Source organism: Crocuta crocuta, unplaced genomic scaffold (genome assembly GCF_008692635.1).
Source record: "Crocuta crocuta isolate KB4526 unplaced genomic scaffold, BGI_CrCroc_1.0 scaffold180, whole genome shotgun sequence".
In the NCBI taxonomy this organism is placed as follows: Eukaryota; Metazoa; Chordata; class Mammalia; order Carnivora; family Hyaenidae; genus Crocuta; species Crocuta crocuta.
In genome coordinates this window covers 3,125,537-3,141,240 of record NW_027527549.1, presented here as the reverse complement: position 1 = coordinate 3,141,240, position 15,704 = coordinate 3,125,537, and the positions used below count along the sequence as shown (strand labels likewise).

Genomic DNA, 15,704 nt, shown 5'->3' with positions numbered 1-15,704 from the left:
AACAAATAAAAACATTAAAAACAAAAAAAAAGCTGACTTGGTCACAGGTGCAGAGATCATCTTGGGGCAAGTGTCCCGAGAGAGGAGGGAAGAACTGGTTAGACTAAGGTCAGACCACCCGGCCCTGCCAGGCACTCCAGCTGGAGCGGGTAGAGCCCATGACGGCCAGCATGTGGAGATTTGCTGGTTCCCTTCCTCTCCCATCTGTAGGGCTTGGAAGGGAGCTGCGGTTGAGGCATGAGCAATGGATTACGCTTTCAGAGGGGAAAAAAAAAAAAAATACTTGAACTCATTCTCTGACCACCTGCAGGCCGAGAACACTTGGGTGCCAGAAGTAAGGACTCTGTATTGTATCTGCTTGAAGCAAGGACAGTCTCGGAGCGTGGTTAGTTGACAGCACGCACGCGGGAATGGTGAGCCTTTGGGGGTTGAGGGGGGGGCGGGCTGTTCCACTAACTCTTTGAGAACAGGTGTTCCTAGACTTGACCCTGATGTAAACAGATCTCTCTTACCTTTAAGTGCCTTCTGGCACATAACCTTGTTCTGAAGCGGAGCTGTAGATGCTATGTTAGGAACGAGCTCTGTGGAAGGGAAGTGCTTTGTGACACACATAGGCCCTGAGACGGTTTAGGTGTCTGCTTCTCAGACATACCTGGCCGCTGCTGCAGTGGGGACCTGAGAGATGGTCGGTTGGGGGGGCTGTGCCTGGTGGGCAAGAGTGTGCTATACTAAGGCACTGAATCCTTCACAGGATGTGTGTTCCTGTCAAGGAGCAGAGATGTCAGGCGGCAGGTGGAGTTCCAGCCACCTGCTGACCCCGAGGTAGGCCTGCGGGAGAAGGGGGCCCATAAGTCTATCTACTCAGGATAGAAGAGCCAGGGCATGAAGTTCCCCGACCAGCAGATCTCAAAGTTGGATGGGACTCAGGGCTGCCTGGAGAGCTTTTCTACAACCCCAGGACAGTTTAGCTTTGGTTCAGCGGGTCCGGCTTGGCCGTGCCAACAAGCTCCTAGTACAGGGACGCGCGCCCAGAACCACACTCTAACGTCTGGGCCAAGAAGGTGAGGCGGCCATGGGACCGATTCCGTTATAATAGCCATCTTTATTTGTAAAAATCCAGATATAAAATGTATTCTTTCAGTCTTTCCAAGTTTTCCTTTTTACAAAAACAAAAAGGCACATAAAAACCTTCCCCGCTGTCATTCCTGTAGACGATGTTTGTCAGGCAGCCCTCCCCCCACCCCCCCGTATAGCTACATGCTTCATTCCGGGACGTCTTGCTTCCCCCACATGCTTCGGTGCTTTCCTACCAGGGTAGAGTTCCGAATTCAAAGACTGAAGGACACAAAGAGGGCGTGGGGGGGTGCAGAGTGCGTGGTATGATGTTCCACGGCGTGCAGGACACGGGGAGGGCCTAGTAGTAGGTTTCCTTCTCTACCCAACCTGGAGGAAACAAAGAGACACAAGACACGCTGCAGTGAGTCCTGGCTCTAGGGTATAGTGGGAGAGAGAGTGACAAGGAGTGACCTGGGGGTAGGCGGGTGATAAAGCCCAGGATCAGGGGGTGGGGGTCAACCAAATTCAGTATTAGACTTCAATTCTCTTTCTTTAAATGTTTTTAGGAAGAACATGTTAATTGGGAAGATGGTTTAGATTTCTGCCCAGGTTTCCACTGGATTGTGTTTGGTTTGTAGTCTAAAATACGATCGGTTCTGAAACCTTAATGGAGATCATTGGTCTCAAGATGGAACTACAGCTTGGGGCAGTTGACGGCTGGTCCAATGGCCAGGGCCAACCCCGGGTCATGGAGGGAGCCCAGACACTTCAGAGGAGATAGAAGCCCCAGAAATCCCGCCTCTCCCACGCCCCCGCCAAAGCTAAAATGAAATTACCGCCAGGGCGTCGCCTGATGATGAGCTTTCGGACTTCGTCATACACGAAGATGAGAAGAGAGTAGGGGAAGGCACAGAACCACCAGGTAGGTCTGAAAATAGAATCAGGTACTAATTTACACACACACACACACACACACACACACACACACACACACACACATCAAAGGAAAAAGAACCACACATCACTCCTGACGGTGGAACAGCCTGGAAGGAGGAGGAGCCAAGTACGGTCAAGGTTAACTAATGAGCCATTAGCACAGAACACACAGAAAGCTCTTAAGAACAGAATGCTGCTCCCTGTGCTCAGGGCCTGGAGAGGCTGAGGAAACCAGACTGCAGGCTTTATAAGGGAATCCCCTTTTACAAGTTTTGGTTTGTAGAGAGAGTTGAGATTTTCTATTGACCATCCCCCAGCAAATGGACATTTCCTCTCTTCCCCTTTCTACAAGTGTTTAAGGAACTTAAAGCACCTCCAGTGTGGGTCAGAACCAGTGCATCCATCCCTTGAATTCAGTCAGCAGATGTGTTGAATCCCAGTGCTGGGAAATGAAAACAGCTGAGCCCTAATGGAGAGCAGGGCTTTGGGAGCCCGGCGGCTGCTACCACATCCCCAGCCTGGAGCTAGGGGCCTGCCCCGGCTGCCCTGTCAAATGCTGTGCTTTCCTGACTACCAACTTCTGCAGTCGACAGAGGAAGGCGGACCAAGGGCAGAAGCCTGGCAATCTCCTCCTCTTCCTGGCACTAGGGGTCTTCCTCCACAGCTGGGAGATGACCTCCTTTGGCTCAGCCACCCAGAGTAACTAAGCCACCTTCCTAACTGGGTAGAACCTGCTGGGAACAAACCCTCTCATCATCGCAAAAGAGGTCCCGGGGCACTACTCGATTTCAGTGAGTCTTTCTCTTTTAGAGAGCTCAGTGGTTCTCCTGGCCGCCTCTGGACAACACCATGAGCTCGAGCAGACAGAATTACACTCCGACAAGGCTTGCCCCTGCTGTACGCCAGCTCTGTGCCAGGGCCACGAAGTCAAAAAAGATGGCCCATGCCTTAAAGATTACAGTCTAGTGGGGAGTAGACAGGACCAGTAATACCAAAGAAAGGGGTGCACCTGCATGTGTCCAGGACGGCGAGGTCACGCGGGGCCAGGGCCCAGACTGACGGGGTGGGAGGGAGCATCCCTACCAAGCATGGATGCAAGGGAAGAGAAGACTAGAAAGACCGTGTGGACACTAGTGGGGCAGACCCTAGATGCCAGGCCAGCCTTGCATTGACAAAGTGTCAGTGAGGCCTACGGGGCGTGGCTACTTCAGAGGCAGGATCAGGGGGAGGAGGTATCAGCTACAAGCCTGGTGGGATGGGTCTGAGCAAGGTAGGGAGCCTTGTGTCATACAGGTGCCCCATTCTGTGCCTGAGCATCTTTTAATCACATGCAGCTGCTTAACCTCAACCAGTTAGTGGACCCCACCAAACCCCGTTTCAAAAAGCTACCAAAATTTGCACTTCTGATAAACCTGAATTTTTCACGTACAGGGTTTTACCACACAGTCCTTCACTGTGTTTTAAAGAGGCCAGTTGGATTCCGAGCAAAGACAAGAGTGGTCAGCTTTCTTGGGTCTATTCCACCCGTGACTGACCTCAAGCCTGCTTCTCCCACCTCCTTCCTTGGAGGGCAGAGGATTGAGAGGCCCACAACAGTGGGGGCCTGTGATGGGAGCACACAGGGGCTAGGGCAGCATATCAAGATCTCAACCTGTTCCCCAATCCCCAGGGTCCATCTGGTCTACCGCTCATGAGAACTGGACCATTGTGAGCACTCATACGGTTGGCTGGTAAGCAGCCTGGTACTGGAGGCTGTTTAGCCGAAGCCTGAGCCCTGGCCAGTCACTCCTAGTTTCCAGTCCAGAGGAACTGCTATGTGCCCCCCACTCCCCCAGTTCCTAACGATAACTGGCAGGCACATGTCACAAGGGGAAACACTCCGTATCTACCTCTCACTTCGTGGGCCTGGAAGAGGAGCGACTTACTTGAGGGGGTACATCCTCAGGGCAACGCCCATCCCAGGGCAGTAGGAAAGGAACGCAGCAAGGGCTGTCTCTTCAAAGAGGCCAAATATTAAGATCTTGTTCCTAAAATCAAGGGGAGAAAAAGCTGAAGGATGCAAACAGAAGTTAGACTTCGAAGGCCACGCGGGAAACGGCAGATCAACGTCTGTGTGTTGGTTGTACTCAGGAACTTGAGGGCAGATGGAAAAGAAACAAGGAGAATCACCTCTTGCTTCCTAAATCTGCTCCAGAAGCGAGATTCAGAAACCCACCCACGTGCTGGGTGCCGGGGTTTTGTGTCATTCAGAACCCCCAGGCCCCTGTGTGAGGGCCCCGAGCGCTCTCTACTCACTTCATCCCCTGCTGGAAGACAGAGTTCCTCCGGGTCTTACAGATGACCAGGTCGGCCCACTGCACCACCACGATGCTGACGAAGAAGGCCGTGTGGCACGTGAACTCCACGATTTTCCTCTGTTCGTACGTCTGGGACACAAAGGGCAGACAAGGTGAGCCCAGCTCGTGGCGCGCATGGCCGGGGGGGCCGGAGGAGCTCCCGTGGCCAGGCCCTCGCTCACCCACTGCTGCCCGTAGCTGTCCTCCACGTCGTTGACCCAGCGGTCATCCCACTCCACGCGGAGCCCCAGCAGGTGGGTCGGCAGGAAGCCGTTCTCAGCCAGGATCACAAAGTAAGTGAAGAAGCCTCCCAGGGCCTGGATCATACCTGCCAGTGTGGGAGAGACCCTTTGAGCCTGGTCCGAGGGCGTCTTTGTCACTGGCTGAGCGATGACAGGGAGGACTGCTGGGACACACCCCTCACCCCACGCCCTCTTCTCTTTTCGAGTCACTTTAAACGAAGACCCACAGGCCTTGTTCAGAAACGTCCCACCGCAATGCCTAGATCACCTGCCTCGACCAGGGCACAGCCTCTAAGGGAAAGATGCTTCCCTATTTTTTAATCTCTGATACACGGATGCTTTTTTTCTCCCATCTCCTTTCTCCCATCTTTGAAATAGTGAACCCCCGGGGCCCTTTCTGACCCAACCCTCCCTCCTTCCCTGTCAGGACCCAGCTCTCCTACCCTGGCATTAAATCCCACCACACTAGTCTGAATTCCTCAGGGCAGGTTTGCTCCAGGGCCTCCTTAACATGAGGCCTCCGAGAGCACATGTTAGCTCCACGGCTAGAGTAGAACTCAAGCCCTGGGGGTGCGGGGTCACCCTGTGGTGGTGACCTGCCAGTAAAACCTCCAAGCTCCTGTGATTCTTCCAAAGCTTAACTCTCTATCCAAATTAGTGGCCAGTGCTCCGTACCCCCAGGGAAAGCTACCTCTGAGTGAACCGTGCCTGGTGATCAGAGGGACAGTCTAAAGAGCCAATGTTTCCCCTAAGAAATAAATGGGCAGGGATGCCTGGGTGGCTCAGTCGGTTAAGCATCCGACTTTGGCTCAGGTGATGATCTCACAGTTCCTGGGTTCAAGCCCCACATCAGGCTCTGTGTTAACAGCTAGCTCAGAGCCTGGAGCCAGTTTCATATTCTGTATCTCCCTCTCTCTTACCCTCCCCTGCTCAAGCTGTCTCTCTCCGAAATAAATGAAACATTAAAAAAAAAGAAGTGACTGGGCAGACGAAAGATTTCTTCTCACTCAAGAGAATCTTGGACAAAACTCCCCCGAGTCTCATGCTATACATCCCGGCTCCAGCTAGAGCTGAAGCCTCTGAAACCAAGCGGAGGTGAGGCCGCCCTCATCCCCTGCAGACGCTTCCTGCTCAGGGCCCGGGTCAGGGGACGGTGCCTCACCGATCTGCCCGTAGGCCATGCTGATCAGCCGCTCGTTCACAAGCTTGTCCGTCTTGGGGTTTCTGGGCTGTCTCTTCATGATGTCGCTCTCAGCTTGCTCATAAGCCAGGGAGATGGCAGGAACCTGGGGAGGGGAAGGACGAGTATAAACGTGGTCAGATCCTGGGAAGCTGACATCATGAACCTTCTGTGCCCCCTTCCCTTTTATATAACGCTGCTATCAGACCAACAGGCATTGACATCTGCCTTGGAGAAGGAGCGAGAACACGGCTTCCTGGAGGCCGAGCTGTGACGCACACCGGTGTCACTGCAGAGAACCACGATGGCCCCGTGGACACCGGCGAGCAGCTGGGGGCGAGTGCGGGCCTGAGCCGTGAGAGTCACTTACCATGTCAGTGCCCAAGTCGATGCAGAGGATGGTGACGGTCCCCAGCGGTAGTGGAATGTTTGCAATAATAAATATCAGGAAAGGGGTGATCTCTGGAATGTTACTGGTTAGGGTGTAGGCAATGGATTTCTTCAAGTTATCAAAGATCAGCCGACCTAGGAATGCAAGATTTTTTTTCTTTCACTGTCCAGCTCACAGAGACAGGCAGGCTAGAACGGATACGGACGGGCCCGATCAGGAGGAGTTTTCGGCGAGCACAGCTCTCACCTTCTTCAACTCCAGTCACGATGGACGCAAAGTTGTCATCCAGCAGAATCATGTCAGCAGCCTGCTTAGACACGTCGGAGCCAGCAATCCCCATGGCAACACCAATGTCTGCCTTTTTCAAGGCTGGAGAGTCGTTCACACCATCGCCAGTCACGGCCACGATAGCCCCCTGTCAGGAGAAGGGGGATGGGTAAGAGCCACATGGTCCAAGGATGGATGTACATGAGGCACGTGCCTCTACTTACCTCTCCACACTAGACACCACCCCTTTCCTGCTGCAACTCTCTGCGGGCTCAGCCCTGGAAGCCCCTCAGCCCCTCCTCGACAAGAGAACTGAGGCGTGATGACAAATATATCCCCTCACGTCCCCAAAACCAACACAGCTCCTCAAAGGCATGACCTTGGGCAGCAGATGCCTGGAAAACCACCCTATTCCTTTACAGGTCCTTCAAGGCATGGACGAGAATCTCTCCTGGCCATTCACACCCCCGGTGTGCACATGAGGAGCCTGTACTGCTCTTCCAGACCAGTGTGGGGGGCTCAGACTCCGGGCCGCAGTGGAGACATGTGTTGGCAAGTGCATGGCTCTGCCAAGCCGATATCTGGAGCCACGCCCGGTGTGTATACGGGGAGTCTGAGGAAAGCCGGGCCATGCTTCTACCACCACTGTGCTGTTTTCACTGGCACTGCCATTATGGAAGCCAGAGCCCGGCCCTGGCTGCCCACGAACCTGTCTCTGGCAGCCTTCCACGATGATAAGCTTCTGCTGCGGCGAGGTCCTGGCGAACACGATCTCTGTGTGGTACTTCAGAATGTCGTCTAGCTGCTCGGAGGTCATGTCCTTCAGGTCGCTTCCGTGCACCACGCAGGCCTTAGCATCCCTGCAATCAGGATCGGTGAAGAGGTCACCCGTTGCTTCACCAACAGGATGCTCATCGCCCAGAGGGGATGTTCTACTATGCGGGACACTTTGTGAATAGCCTAAAGCCAGAGGGCATTTCCCCACCACGTAAAAGCTATCACCTGTGTGGCATGCTGCAGGTTACAAAGTATTGTCCTAGCTCTCCCTTCCATTCAAGATTCACAGCCACCTGGGGGGCAGCCTGCCATTTTCCTTTCCTGCTCTTTACAGAAGACACACTGACATACTGTGACCAAATGCTGGATGGTGGAGCAAACCCTCTAATAGCCCTGATGTAGGTGAAGGGGTCCTAAACCTTAACGAAACATCAAAACAATACTGCTTTATCTCCTATCTATTTTACTTTACTGCCCAGATCCTCCATTTTTGGCCTGACCACCTGGACAAGCTGAGTGTGGCCCTAGAAACTGGTGTGCTGCTAGGTCTCAGTGATACGGATCTGCGGTTTACAGGACATCGGAAGCCTGACTGCAGACCATGCTTCAGGACACAGCCTCAACTTCCCTGTTCTGCAAAGTGGGAATGATACCTATCTACCTTAATACATCACAGGGTCAAGTGCTTAGAACAGAAAGCACCACCTAAGCGTTGGCTTTCAGGACTTGTTGCTCTCGGGTGGGGTGGGGGGGGAGGGGACCCTCCCCTGGAAGGACAAGAAGGCCTTCTGGAACTGGAGGAGCAATCGCTATTCAAACCCTTGTAGCCGCATGCTGGGGATTCCCAACTACTGGCATGTGCACATGCGAGGCAGACTGGGCTTCGAGCTTCGGGGTTTTTTTACCTGGGGTTCACCTGGCTCACTGGGATATTGAGGCGGGCCGCAATGTCTTCTACGGTCTCGTTGCCTTCTGAGATGATGCCCACACCTTTGGCAATGGCTTTGGCTGTGATCGGGTGGTCTCCGGTGACCATGATGACCTGAACAAGGACCAGGACAATTTATTAGCTGCAGCTGCCAAGCAAAACGACCTTAAAGAGAGCCTTCCGTAAGTAGGCAAGAGGAAATATTAAGCATTACTCCTCTTGGAATATCAGAAGGAAGGAGCACAAACTTAGACGGATAAACACGGACTAACCAAAAATATAAACGCAAACATGTGTTTACAGAAAACACAAAGCAATAACCAAGATTTAAGCTTGGTATTTCTTCACATAGGATACGCTGAATCTACTTTCCTTTGTACAGTCACATAAAAAACCTAAGCGCATTAAAACCAGCCAAATAAAAAAAAAATAAAAACCTGATGCTGACTGGACTACAGGCAAAGGTGCCAAATATTGCTGGTCGGCACACCCAAACCAGGCCAATTCGGGAGAGAGCATAGATATGTACAAAGAATTCAAAATGGCGACTGCTCTTTTCTGACCTAATGATGCCATTCAGAAAAATACACTTGACCATGTAGCTGGAGTCATGAGGGGAGTCACTTCTACAAAGCTCCGCAGGCCGGTCGCACTAACGAGGATGACATAGTGCAGACTAAGCAGACAGCTGGCACCAAGGGAGACCTCGCACCCCAGATTGGTGCACCCAATGTTCCGTGACTTAAAAAGCTACAGAGGATGCCCAACACTGGTTAAAAAGCCAGTTAACTGAAAGCAGAGAAGACAGGCCGTGCACCGCAAGTATTTCACAACGTGAAACCTTACTAAGTCATCTGCTCTCTGCAAATATCGTTATGCTTCCACTCCTTTCGCCCAAAACGCATGTTTTTCTTTTAAATCCCCCATCTGCTGAGTATCCCGTTTTAAAACAACTTGGCCCTTTCTGGTGATAACTGAGGTATTGGAGATAAGAAACGCCTCCACCAGGTGAGGGGTCGAACTGGCCGCGTGGCGCCCACAGGACGAAGCAGGGGGCCCCAAAACCCCAAGAGCTGAGGCCAAGGAGGGGCCCCGGGCCCCACCTTAATTCCAGCACTCCGGCATTTGCCCACGGCGTCGGGGACGGCAGCCCGCGGAGGATCAATCATGGAGATGAGCCCCACGAAGCAAAGGTTTTCAACAGGGAAATTCACATCATCGGTGTCAAACTGGAAGCCTTCAGGAAACTGTTCATCCGGCAGGTTAAGGTGGCAGAAACCTGCAGGGAGAGCAGGGGGGTCCGTGAGGAACTGGGGGCGGCACATGACGACGGTCTGCCTCTGGCTCCAGAGGTAGTGGGGATACTTCTTAAACATCTAGCTTTATTAACAGAACGAGGCTTTTGTTAACATTTAGGAACAATCTGCAGTTGCCGGAAGAAAAAACATGGGAGTGACAGAATCCCTCACCAAGCCTCAAAGGAGGAGGCATTGACCAAGGTGGAGAAGACAGGTGAGCCTAGGATTTCAGGGTTCTAGACCTGCTCGCTCAGGTACTTAGATTTGGCAAATCACGCAGTTATTCGTCTCTGCTTCCTTCTGAAAACAATTTTTTTTTTGTTAATGTTTATTTGCTTTTGAGAATGAGAGACAGAACATAAGCTGGGGAGGGAGACACAGAATCGGAAGCAGGCTCCAGGCTCTGAGCTGTCAGCACAGAGCCTGACGCGGGGGACGAACTCACGGACCGTGAGATCATAACCTGAGCCGAAGTCGATACCTAACCGACAGAGCCACTCACGTGCCCCATTTGCTTCCCTGTTCAGAAAAAAGAATCGGGCCCACATGTCTGCTCAGTATTCCTTTGGCATGACTGAGCAGCAGCGAGCGCCACCACGTAAGCTACTTTGAGGAGAATAGAAGTCCGGCACCTTCTACCCGAGGGGCTTAGCATATAGGACCTTTACCACAGGGATCAGGGCATTCAAGACCTTCTTGCAACGCTGTCTGAGGGTTAAGTGGTAGGAGGCGGCACCTGGGTCCAGAGAGACCCAAAGCCTTCTACTTTGGGCTGGGAGGATGGGAAACGACATTCACGGTGGTTTTTCCATGGCCCTTAAGACGGACTCCTCAAAACTCGCTGAATGGGAAGGTATGAACCAGAGTATGGAACTAGGCAATCGGATCTGAGTCACTAAGCTGAGGCGAAAAGGAACAGTTACAGAACGAATGTTCTTCTGTCCAGCTCCAAAATATCACAACGGCCACCGTTACAGTTACATTATACAATCAGTGACCTGTACTTCTCATCTGTACCCGCTGTGATATGCTGGAAGTACAGGCAGCGTCCTACGTGACAAGTTTACCGTTAATCTAATTTGTGAGCTGATGCAGAAGGCGGGGTGTAAACGCACAGCCATTCCGTGCCAGGCAGGAAATGGTTTTACTCTGGAAGCCCTGGGAATTAATTTTCATTTCACTAAGTGTGTAGGTCAGGGTCATGACAACAAATGTTTGCTAATGCAGCTCTTCTCCCCTGTTCCTCCACCCGCCCAGGGAAACCGAACTAACCAGCAGGAGACCCAAGGTGTTAAGTACAGATCAGAAGCAACCGGGTGAAACTTGGTGCTCAGAGGCCCAGCACACCAAACGCTTCTCCAGCAGAGCCCTTACAGGGGCAGATGGCAGAGGAGGATCCCTCCCGGAAGGCTCTGGGGAGGTGAGCACGACAGCATGCAGGCGTGGAGGGGACCGGTGGCCGCATGGCCAGCTGCCCGCGCACGTACCCAGCACCCGTTCTCCGAGGCCGCCCAGCTCCAGGTAGGCGTTCTGGAAGGCGTCCTTCAGCTCCTCGTCCAGGGGCTGCTCCTTGCCGTGCAGGAGGATGGAGCTGCAGCGGTCCAGGATCCTCTCGGGGGCACCCTTCATCACCAGCAGGTGCCGGGACTCAGACGTGTTGGGGTTCTTGTGGATGGACAGCTGTGATGGATGAGGGGGACGTGAATGTTGGGGGCCGGGCCCCAGTGCGGAGCGGGCTCCCTTACTACTTGGTACTGGTCACGAGAGTCACGCAAGGTGTCGTATTGGTGAGTTTTGGGGCCTCACACCTTGTAGCCTGCTTTGAATGCTACCCCAAAAATCATAGTGTTCTAGCCCTACCCCTGGCACGGGGCCACATCTAAAGCATTCCTGAAGGGACAGTGCCACCAACATGAGGAGCACATCCTTGGACACCTAGCCCCTCCCCCCACACCCACTCCAACCATTAGTGAGTACCCCGGGGGGCCCACACATTCTAGAGAGGCTTCCTTTAGCTTCCTGATAGGCAAAGAGATTGGGATTTTCTATACATAGTCTAGGGTAAACCATAAAGCTTTCATAAAGTTTGGATAGTCCAGCTTTAGGAAGCACTTGAGCTTGTAACATTTCAGAAAGGTCCAACAAATAGCCCTCCTTCGAGCTTCCGAGCCCCCCCTCCCCTGCACCGCTGCCAGGTGACCTGGTACTTGTTGGTGGAGTTGAAGGGGATCTCCACGATCTTGGCGTGTCGGTCTCTCATCTCCTTCACGGAGCCACAGCACAGCTCAATGCATTTCAGGAGCGCGGACTCTGAGGCGTCGCCTGCGACGGCCCGCTATGAACACAGACGTCGTGGTTAGCCAGGAACGCATCCCCCAGGCAGCACTGCGGACTCAGAAGTGACCCAGATGTACTGTGATCTCGTCGCAAGCGGAGAAGCAGTGCTGTTGGCAGGGGCAGGGCCCCCTTTGCTCAGGCCCACAGCCAGTCACAGTCCTTCAGACACACACCCTAGGCACCCCCTGAAGCCCTCCCTCCCCACCCTAAATCCGGCTGCTGGTAGATGAGGGGTGCCCTGGGGAGGACCATCCCACACTCTTCCAACCCACTCTAGCCTTTCTTATCTTCCCTGTGGCAAAACTCGAAGCCACCACTATTCCCAAACACACAGTTCTGCTTATGAATCTGAAATTACCTAGTGAGAATCCCAATATTTATAGCACCTCCAACATAAAGGAAAATCCCTCAGGTGGATTCCAGGGACTGAGGGCCAACAGTCTGTGTCAAGGGCAAAAGGGAGAGCCTTAAACAGAATCTAATTGTGCAAAATTATCTGGGCCTGCATGGTGTGAACTGAAAGCTATTATTAGCTCCCACAGTCCTATAATCAGCGAACATCTTAAGTTCAAGCCCACACTTGAAGTAACACATACTTCTATTTTGTGATGTGCTCTGACACACTAAGAACACTGGACTTGGAGCCAACTTTTACATGAATCCTTTAGAACTCTGCATGTATAGGTCTGCACGTACAGCCTCACTGAAGAAGGCAAGGTGGCCAGGTTTGGTAGGAAATGTGATAAGTGGGATCGTTTTTTTTTCTTTATTTTGTTTTAAATTTTTTAACATTTATTTTTGAGAGACGGAGAGACACAGAGCGTGAGAGGGGGAGGGGCAGAGAGAGAGGGAGAGAGAATCTGAAGCAGCTCCAGATTCTGAGCTGTCAGCACAAAGCCCAGCATTGGGCTCAAACTCACAGATTGTGAGATCATGACCTGACCCAAAGTTGGACGCTTAACCGACTGAGCCACCCAGGTGCCCCAGAAGTGGGATCGTTTTTAATAAAGGCCAGTTATTAAAGCAGAACAGGACTGTGTGCCTTTTGTGGGGGGTGGGCTGGGGGGCAACCCCTGAAATACTCAGAACTACACCTCGTGCTTCCTCTTCTGACACTTTTAAACTGGGAGAGATCTGATACCCATGAGGTTCCACGCTCCAAGCCTACGGCACTTCCACAGTGAGGCAGGCATCTCGAGTTCTATCCCAGGATGAACAACCCCCTCCCCGCATCGCCCATTAACGCAACATCTCCTTTAAAGGACGAAGGGGTCTTAGCTTCACAGCGGAAGCCACCTCCATTCCACCCAAGGGAGCCTTATTCTCTTGGACAGCTCAGTCCCCACCCAGAAGCACCCCAGGCAGCCTCACTGGGAACAGGCGAGCCCAGGAGGGGGGCCCCGCACGCGCCTTCCTGGTCCTACCAACCCTGCGTGGCTCAGGACCTTTCGGAGACCGTGTCCCCACCGGGCAGCACAGTGAAATCGCAGCCCTTTCCCCGTTCCCATGGGTTCCATGAGGCCGAGCCTCGAGCCTTGTTCTGCTTCATCAGTACGCAAGCAGAGGATGAATGAGATAAGAGAAATAGCTGAGCTATTTTAAGGAAAAAGACAGCTTAAGGGATTTGTTGGAATCTACCGTGTATCCTAATATGCAAATGCGACCAACCAGTCCCAGAAGGAGCCCTCCCCTCTCTGCTAGGTTAGGCGACACTGTCACGTAGAAGACTGGATTTTATTTGTTAGGCTTTCCAGGGTGAGGATGGCCTCCCACCTCTGGTTGGCTTCACTCCCTCTTCTCTAACTCTGCACACCATAGGGTGACCAGAACTTTCGGATCCACAGACCATACAGGCTACGGACAGGCAGGCATCACACGGGCCATTCTGCGTGTCACACGAGCCTTTGTAGGACACGAAGAGCAGGTGCTACTTCCGGAGGGGACACTGGGGGGAGGTCCCGGGTGGCAGCTGCACCCCCACGAAGCAGCCTCCCCGCTACTTGGAACTGCCGGGCGTACCTTAAGGATGGGCAGGTTTTCCTGGTTGGCCTGAAACACAGCCCTGTTGCACAGACCCGCGATCCTGGACAGAGCGAGCCACGTGGTCGAACTCTTGTCGAACGAGACACCTGATGGAGGCAAGGACACAACACAGGAAGGTAACGCATTCAATCTGTGCAAGTCCCCTAAATGGTGAACCGATGACGCCAACCGATGAACCGAATCAGGCTTTCGGACAAAGTCGAGAAGAGTCTAAAACCCACGCCCACGACTCCTTACCAAATGGTAAAAATAAATAAATAAATAAATAAAACCAAGAACAACTTAAAGAAAGAAAAAAAGAAAAAAGAAGCCGTGTGAACAGGTGCAGCCGAAGTAGGAGGTGAGGCCCCGCACCTACCGCTCTGATTCTCCGTCGTGTCGGCTTCGTGGATCTGATTGTCGAACCACATGTGGGCCACGGTCATCCGGTTCTGGGTGAGAGTTCCAGTTTTATCTGAGCAGATGGTAGATGTGGACCCCAGGGTCTCCACAGCTTCTAAGTTCTTCACTAGACAGTTTTTCCTCGCCATGCGTTTGGCGGTAAGGGTCAGACATACCTAAACACCATGAGGAACCAGAGGACTTTAATCTCGACCCAGAGGGAATCTTACACCAAACTCTGGCTACATCCTACTGTGTAAGACGTTTGTCTGAAGTTAATCCTCTCCAGCCATCCTCTGGACCATGTATAGAGCTTTCTCACCCCCCGATTAAAGATGTCGAGGATTTAGCACAGTGTAATTCTCCCACTCACCCCCAAATTCTTCTCCTTCCTTATACTGTTGCGGGTCATGTGATAAGACTGAAATGTACGCTTTGGGGTTACTACTTTCCATGTAAAACATGCCGAGGCCTTCTCGCTGCCTAACCCTACCACACGGCTCTGAAGAAAAACTACGCGCAAACATGTACAATCAAGCACGTAGTTCGCAGCCGCTCGAGAGGGCAGAAGAGGGGGTCTCACATGCAAGCTGATCTAAGAGCAGAACATCGCCTCCCCCAAGCTGCTCACCGTGACAGTGGCCAGCAAACCCTCTGGCACGTTGGCTACAATGATACCGATGAGAAAGATGACGGCCTCGAGCCAGGTGTACTTAAGGATCAGAGAAAGAATGAAGAAGGACACACCCAGGAACACAGCCACACCCGTGATGATGTGGATAAAATGTTCGATTTCAGCGGCGATGGGTGTCTGGCCACCTTCCAGCCCAGACGCGAGTGTCGCGATTCTTCCCATCACCGTGCGATCCCCAGTGTACACGACGATGCCGCGTGCAGTGCCTTCAACGAGAGAGGGAGGGTGAGCTATACGCACCTTACCAAAGGAGTCACAGGATTTGTGCGATTACCCGGAGTGGTTAAAAGAAGAGACAGAGCCACACATGTTCTTAAGGGCGAGCCCTTCAGTGGGGCGTATGCCGTTTCATAGACTGGCAGAGAGGGCTTTCTATCCAGGAGCGGAGCGGCTCCGAAGTCCATGCCAGCTTAGTGTGGCCAACGGAGGGATTGGGCTGGAGGTTGGGGAGGGGGACAGACAGCCCGCAGGCTTCTGGAGCCTTCCTGACCACATCGGCGGGTGAGTCGCATCTGCTGTGCCTGACCACCGTGGTCGGACACGGAGCCAAGACGGCCAGAACAGAGGTCACATGTATGGTTTCGGTTGCCATCATGAGTGCCCAAGACAAACGCCGTGCTGTGCGTACGAGCAGGGCCCCCAAGGGACCTACCTTCCACACAGTTGGTCGAGAAGAAGGCAATGTTCCTGGTCTCCAGGGGGTTTTCGTTTGTGAAGTCCGGAGACCTGGTCTGGGGCTCGGATTCGCCAGTGAGGGAGGAGTTATCCACCTGCCCAAGATGGGAGTGCTGTGTGAGCACCTGCCAGGCCGCCCCATGCACCCCCCCCACCCGCCCTA

General features: G+C 53.0%; 1 protein-coding gene across 1 annotated transcript in view; it reads right to left on the bottom strand.

Moving 5' to 3' along the window:
• Positions 1-1,082: 1,082 nt before the first annotated feature.
• ATP1A1 (ATPase Na+/K+ transporting subunit alpha 1) overlaps positions 1,083-15,704 on the bottom strand; it is a 19,781-nt gene continuing 5,159 nt past the window's right edge. The window contains exons 6-22 of the mRNA XM_077767231.1: positions 15,519-15,636; positions 14,804-15,072; positions 14,150-14,348; positions 13,768-13,877; positions 11,612-11,746; positions 10,899-11,091; positions 9,217-9,392; positions 8,091-8,227; positions 7,118-7,268; positions 6,388-6,556; positions 6,121-6,275; positions 5,733-5,856; positions 4,511-4,656; positions 4,288-4,418; positions 3,918-4,019; positions 1,893-1,984; positions 1,083-1,443 (exon numbers count right to left, since the gene is read on the bottom strand). Coding sequence (XP_077623357.1) covers positions 1,415-1,443; positions 1,893-1,984; positions 3,918-4,019; positions 4,288-4,418; positions 4,511-4,656; positions 5,733-5,856; positions 6,121-6,275; positions 6,388-6,556; positions 7,118-7,268; positions 8,091-8,227; positions 9,217-9,392; positions 10,899-11,091; positions 11,612-11,746; positions 13,768-13,877; positions 14,150-14,348; positions 14,804-15,072; positions 15,519-15,636 — 2,436 coding nt within the window. The 3' untranslated portion in view covers positions 1,083-1,414. The remainder of the gene's footprint in view (positions 1,444-1,892; positions 1,985-3,917; positions 4,020-4,287; positions 4,419-4,510; positions 4,657-5,732; positions 5,857-6,120; positions 6,276-6,387; positions 6,557-7,117; positions 7,269-8,090; positions 8,228-9,216; positions 9,393-10,898; positions 11,092-11,611; positions 11,747-13,767; positions 13,878-14,149; positions 14,349-14,803; positions 15,073-15,518; positions 15,637-15,704) is intronic.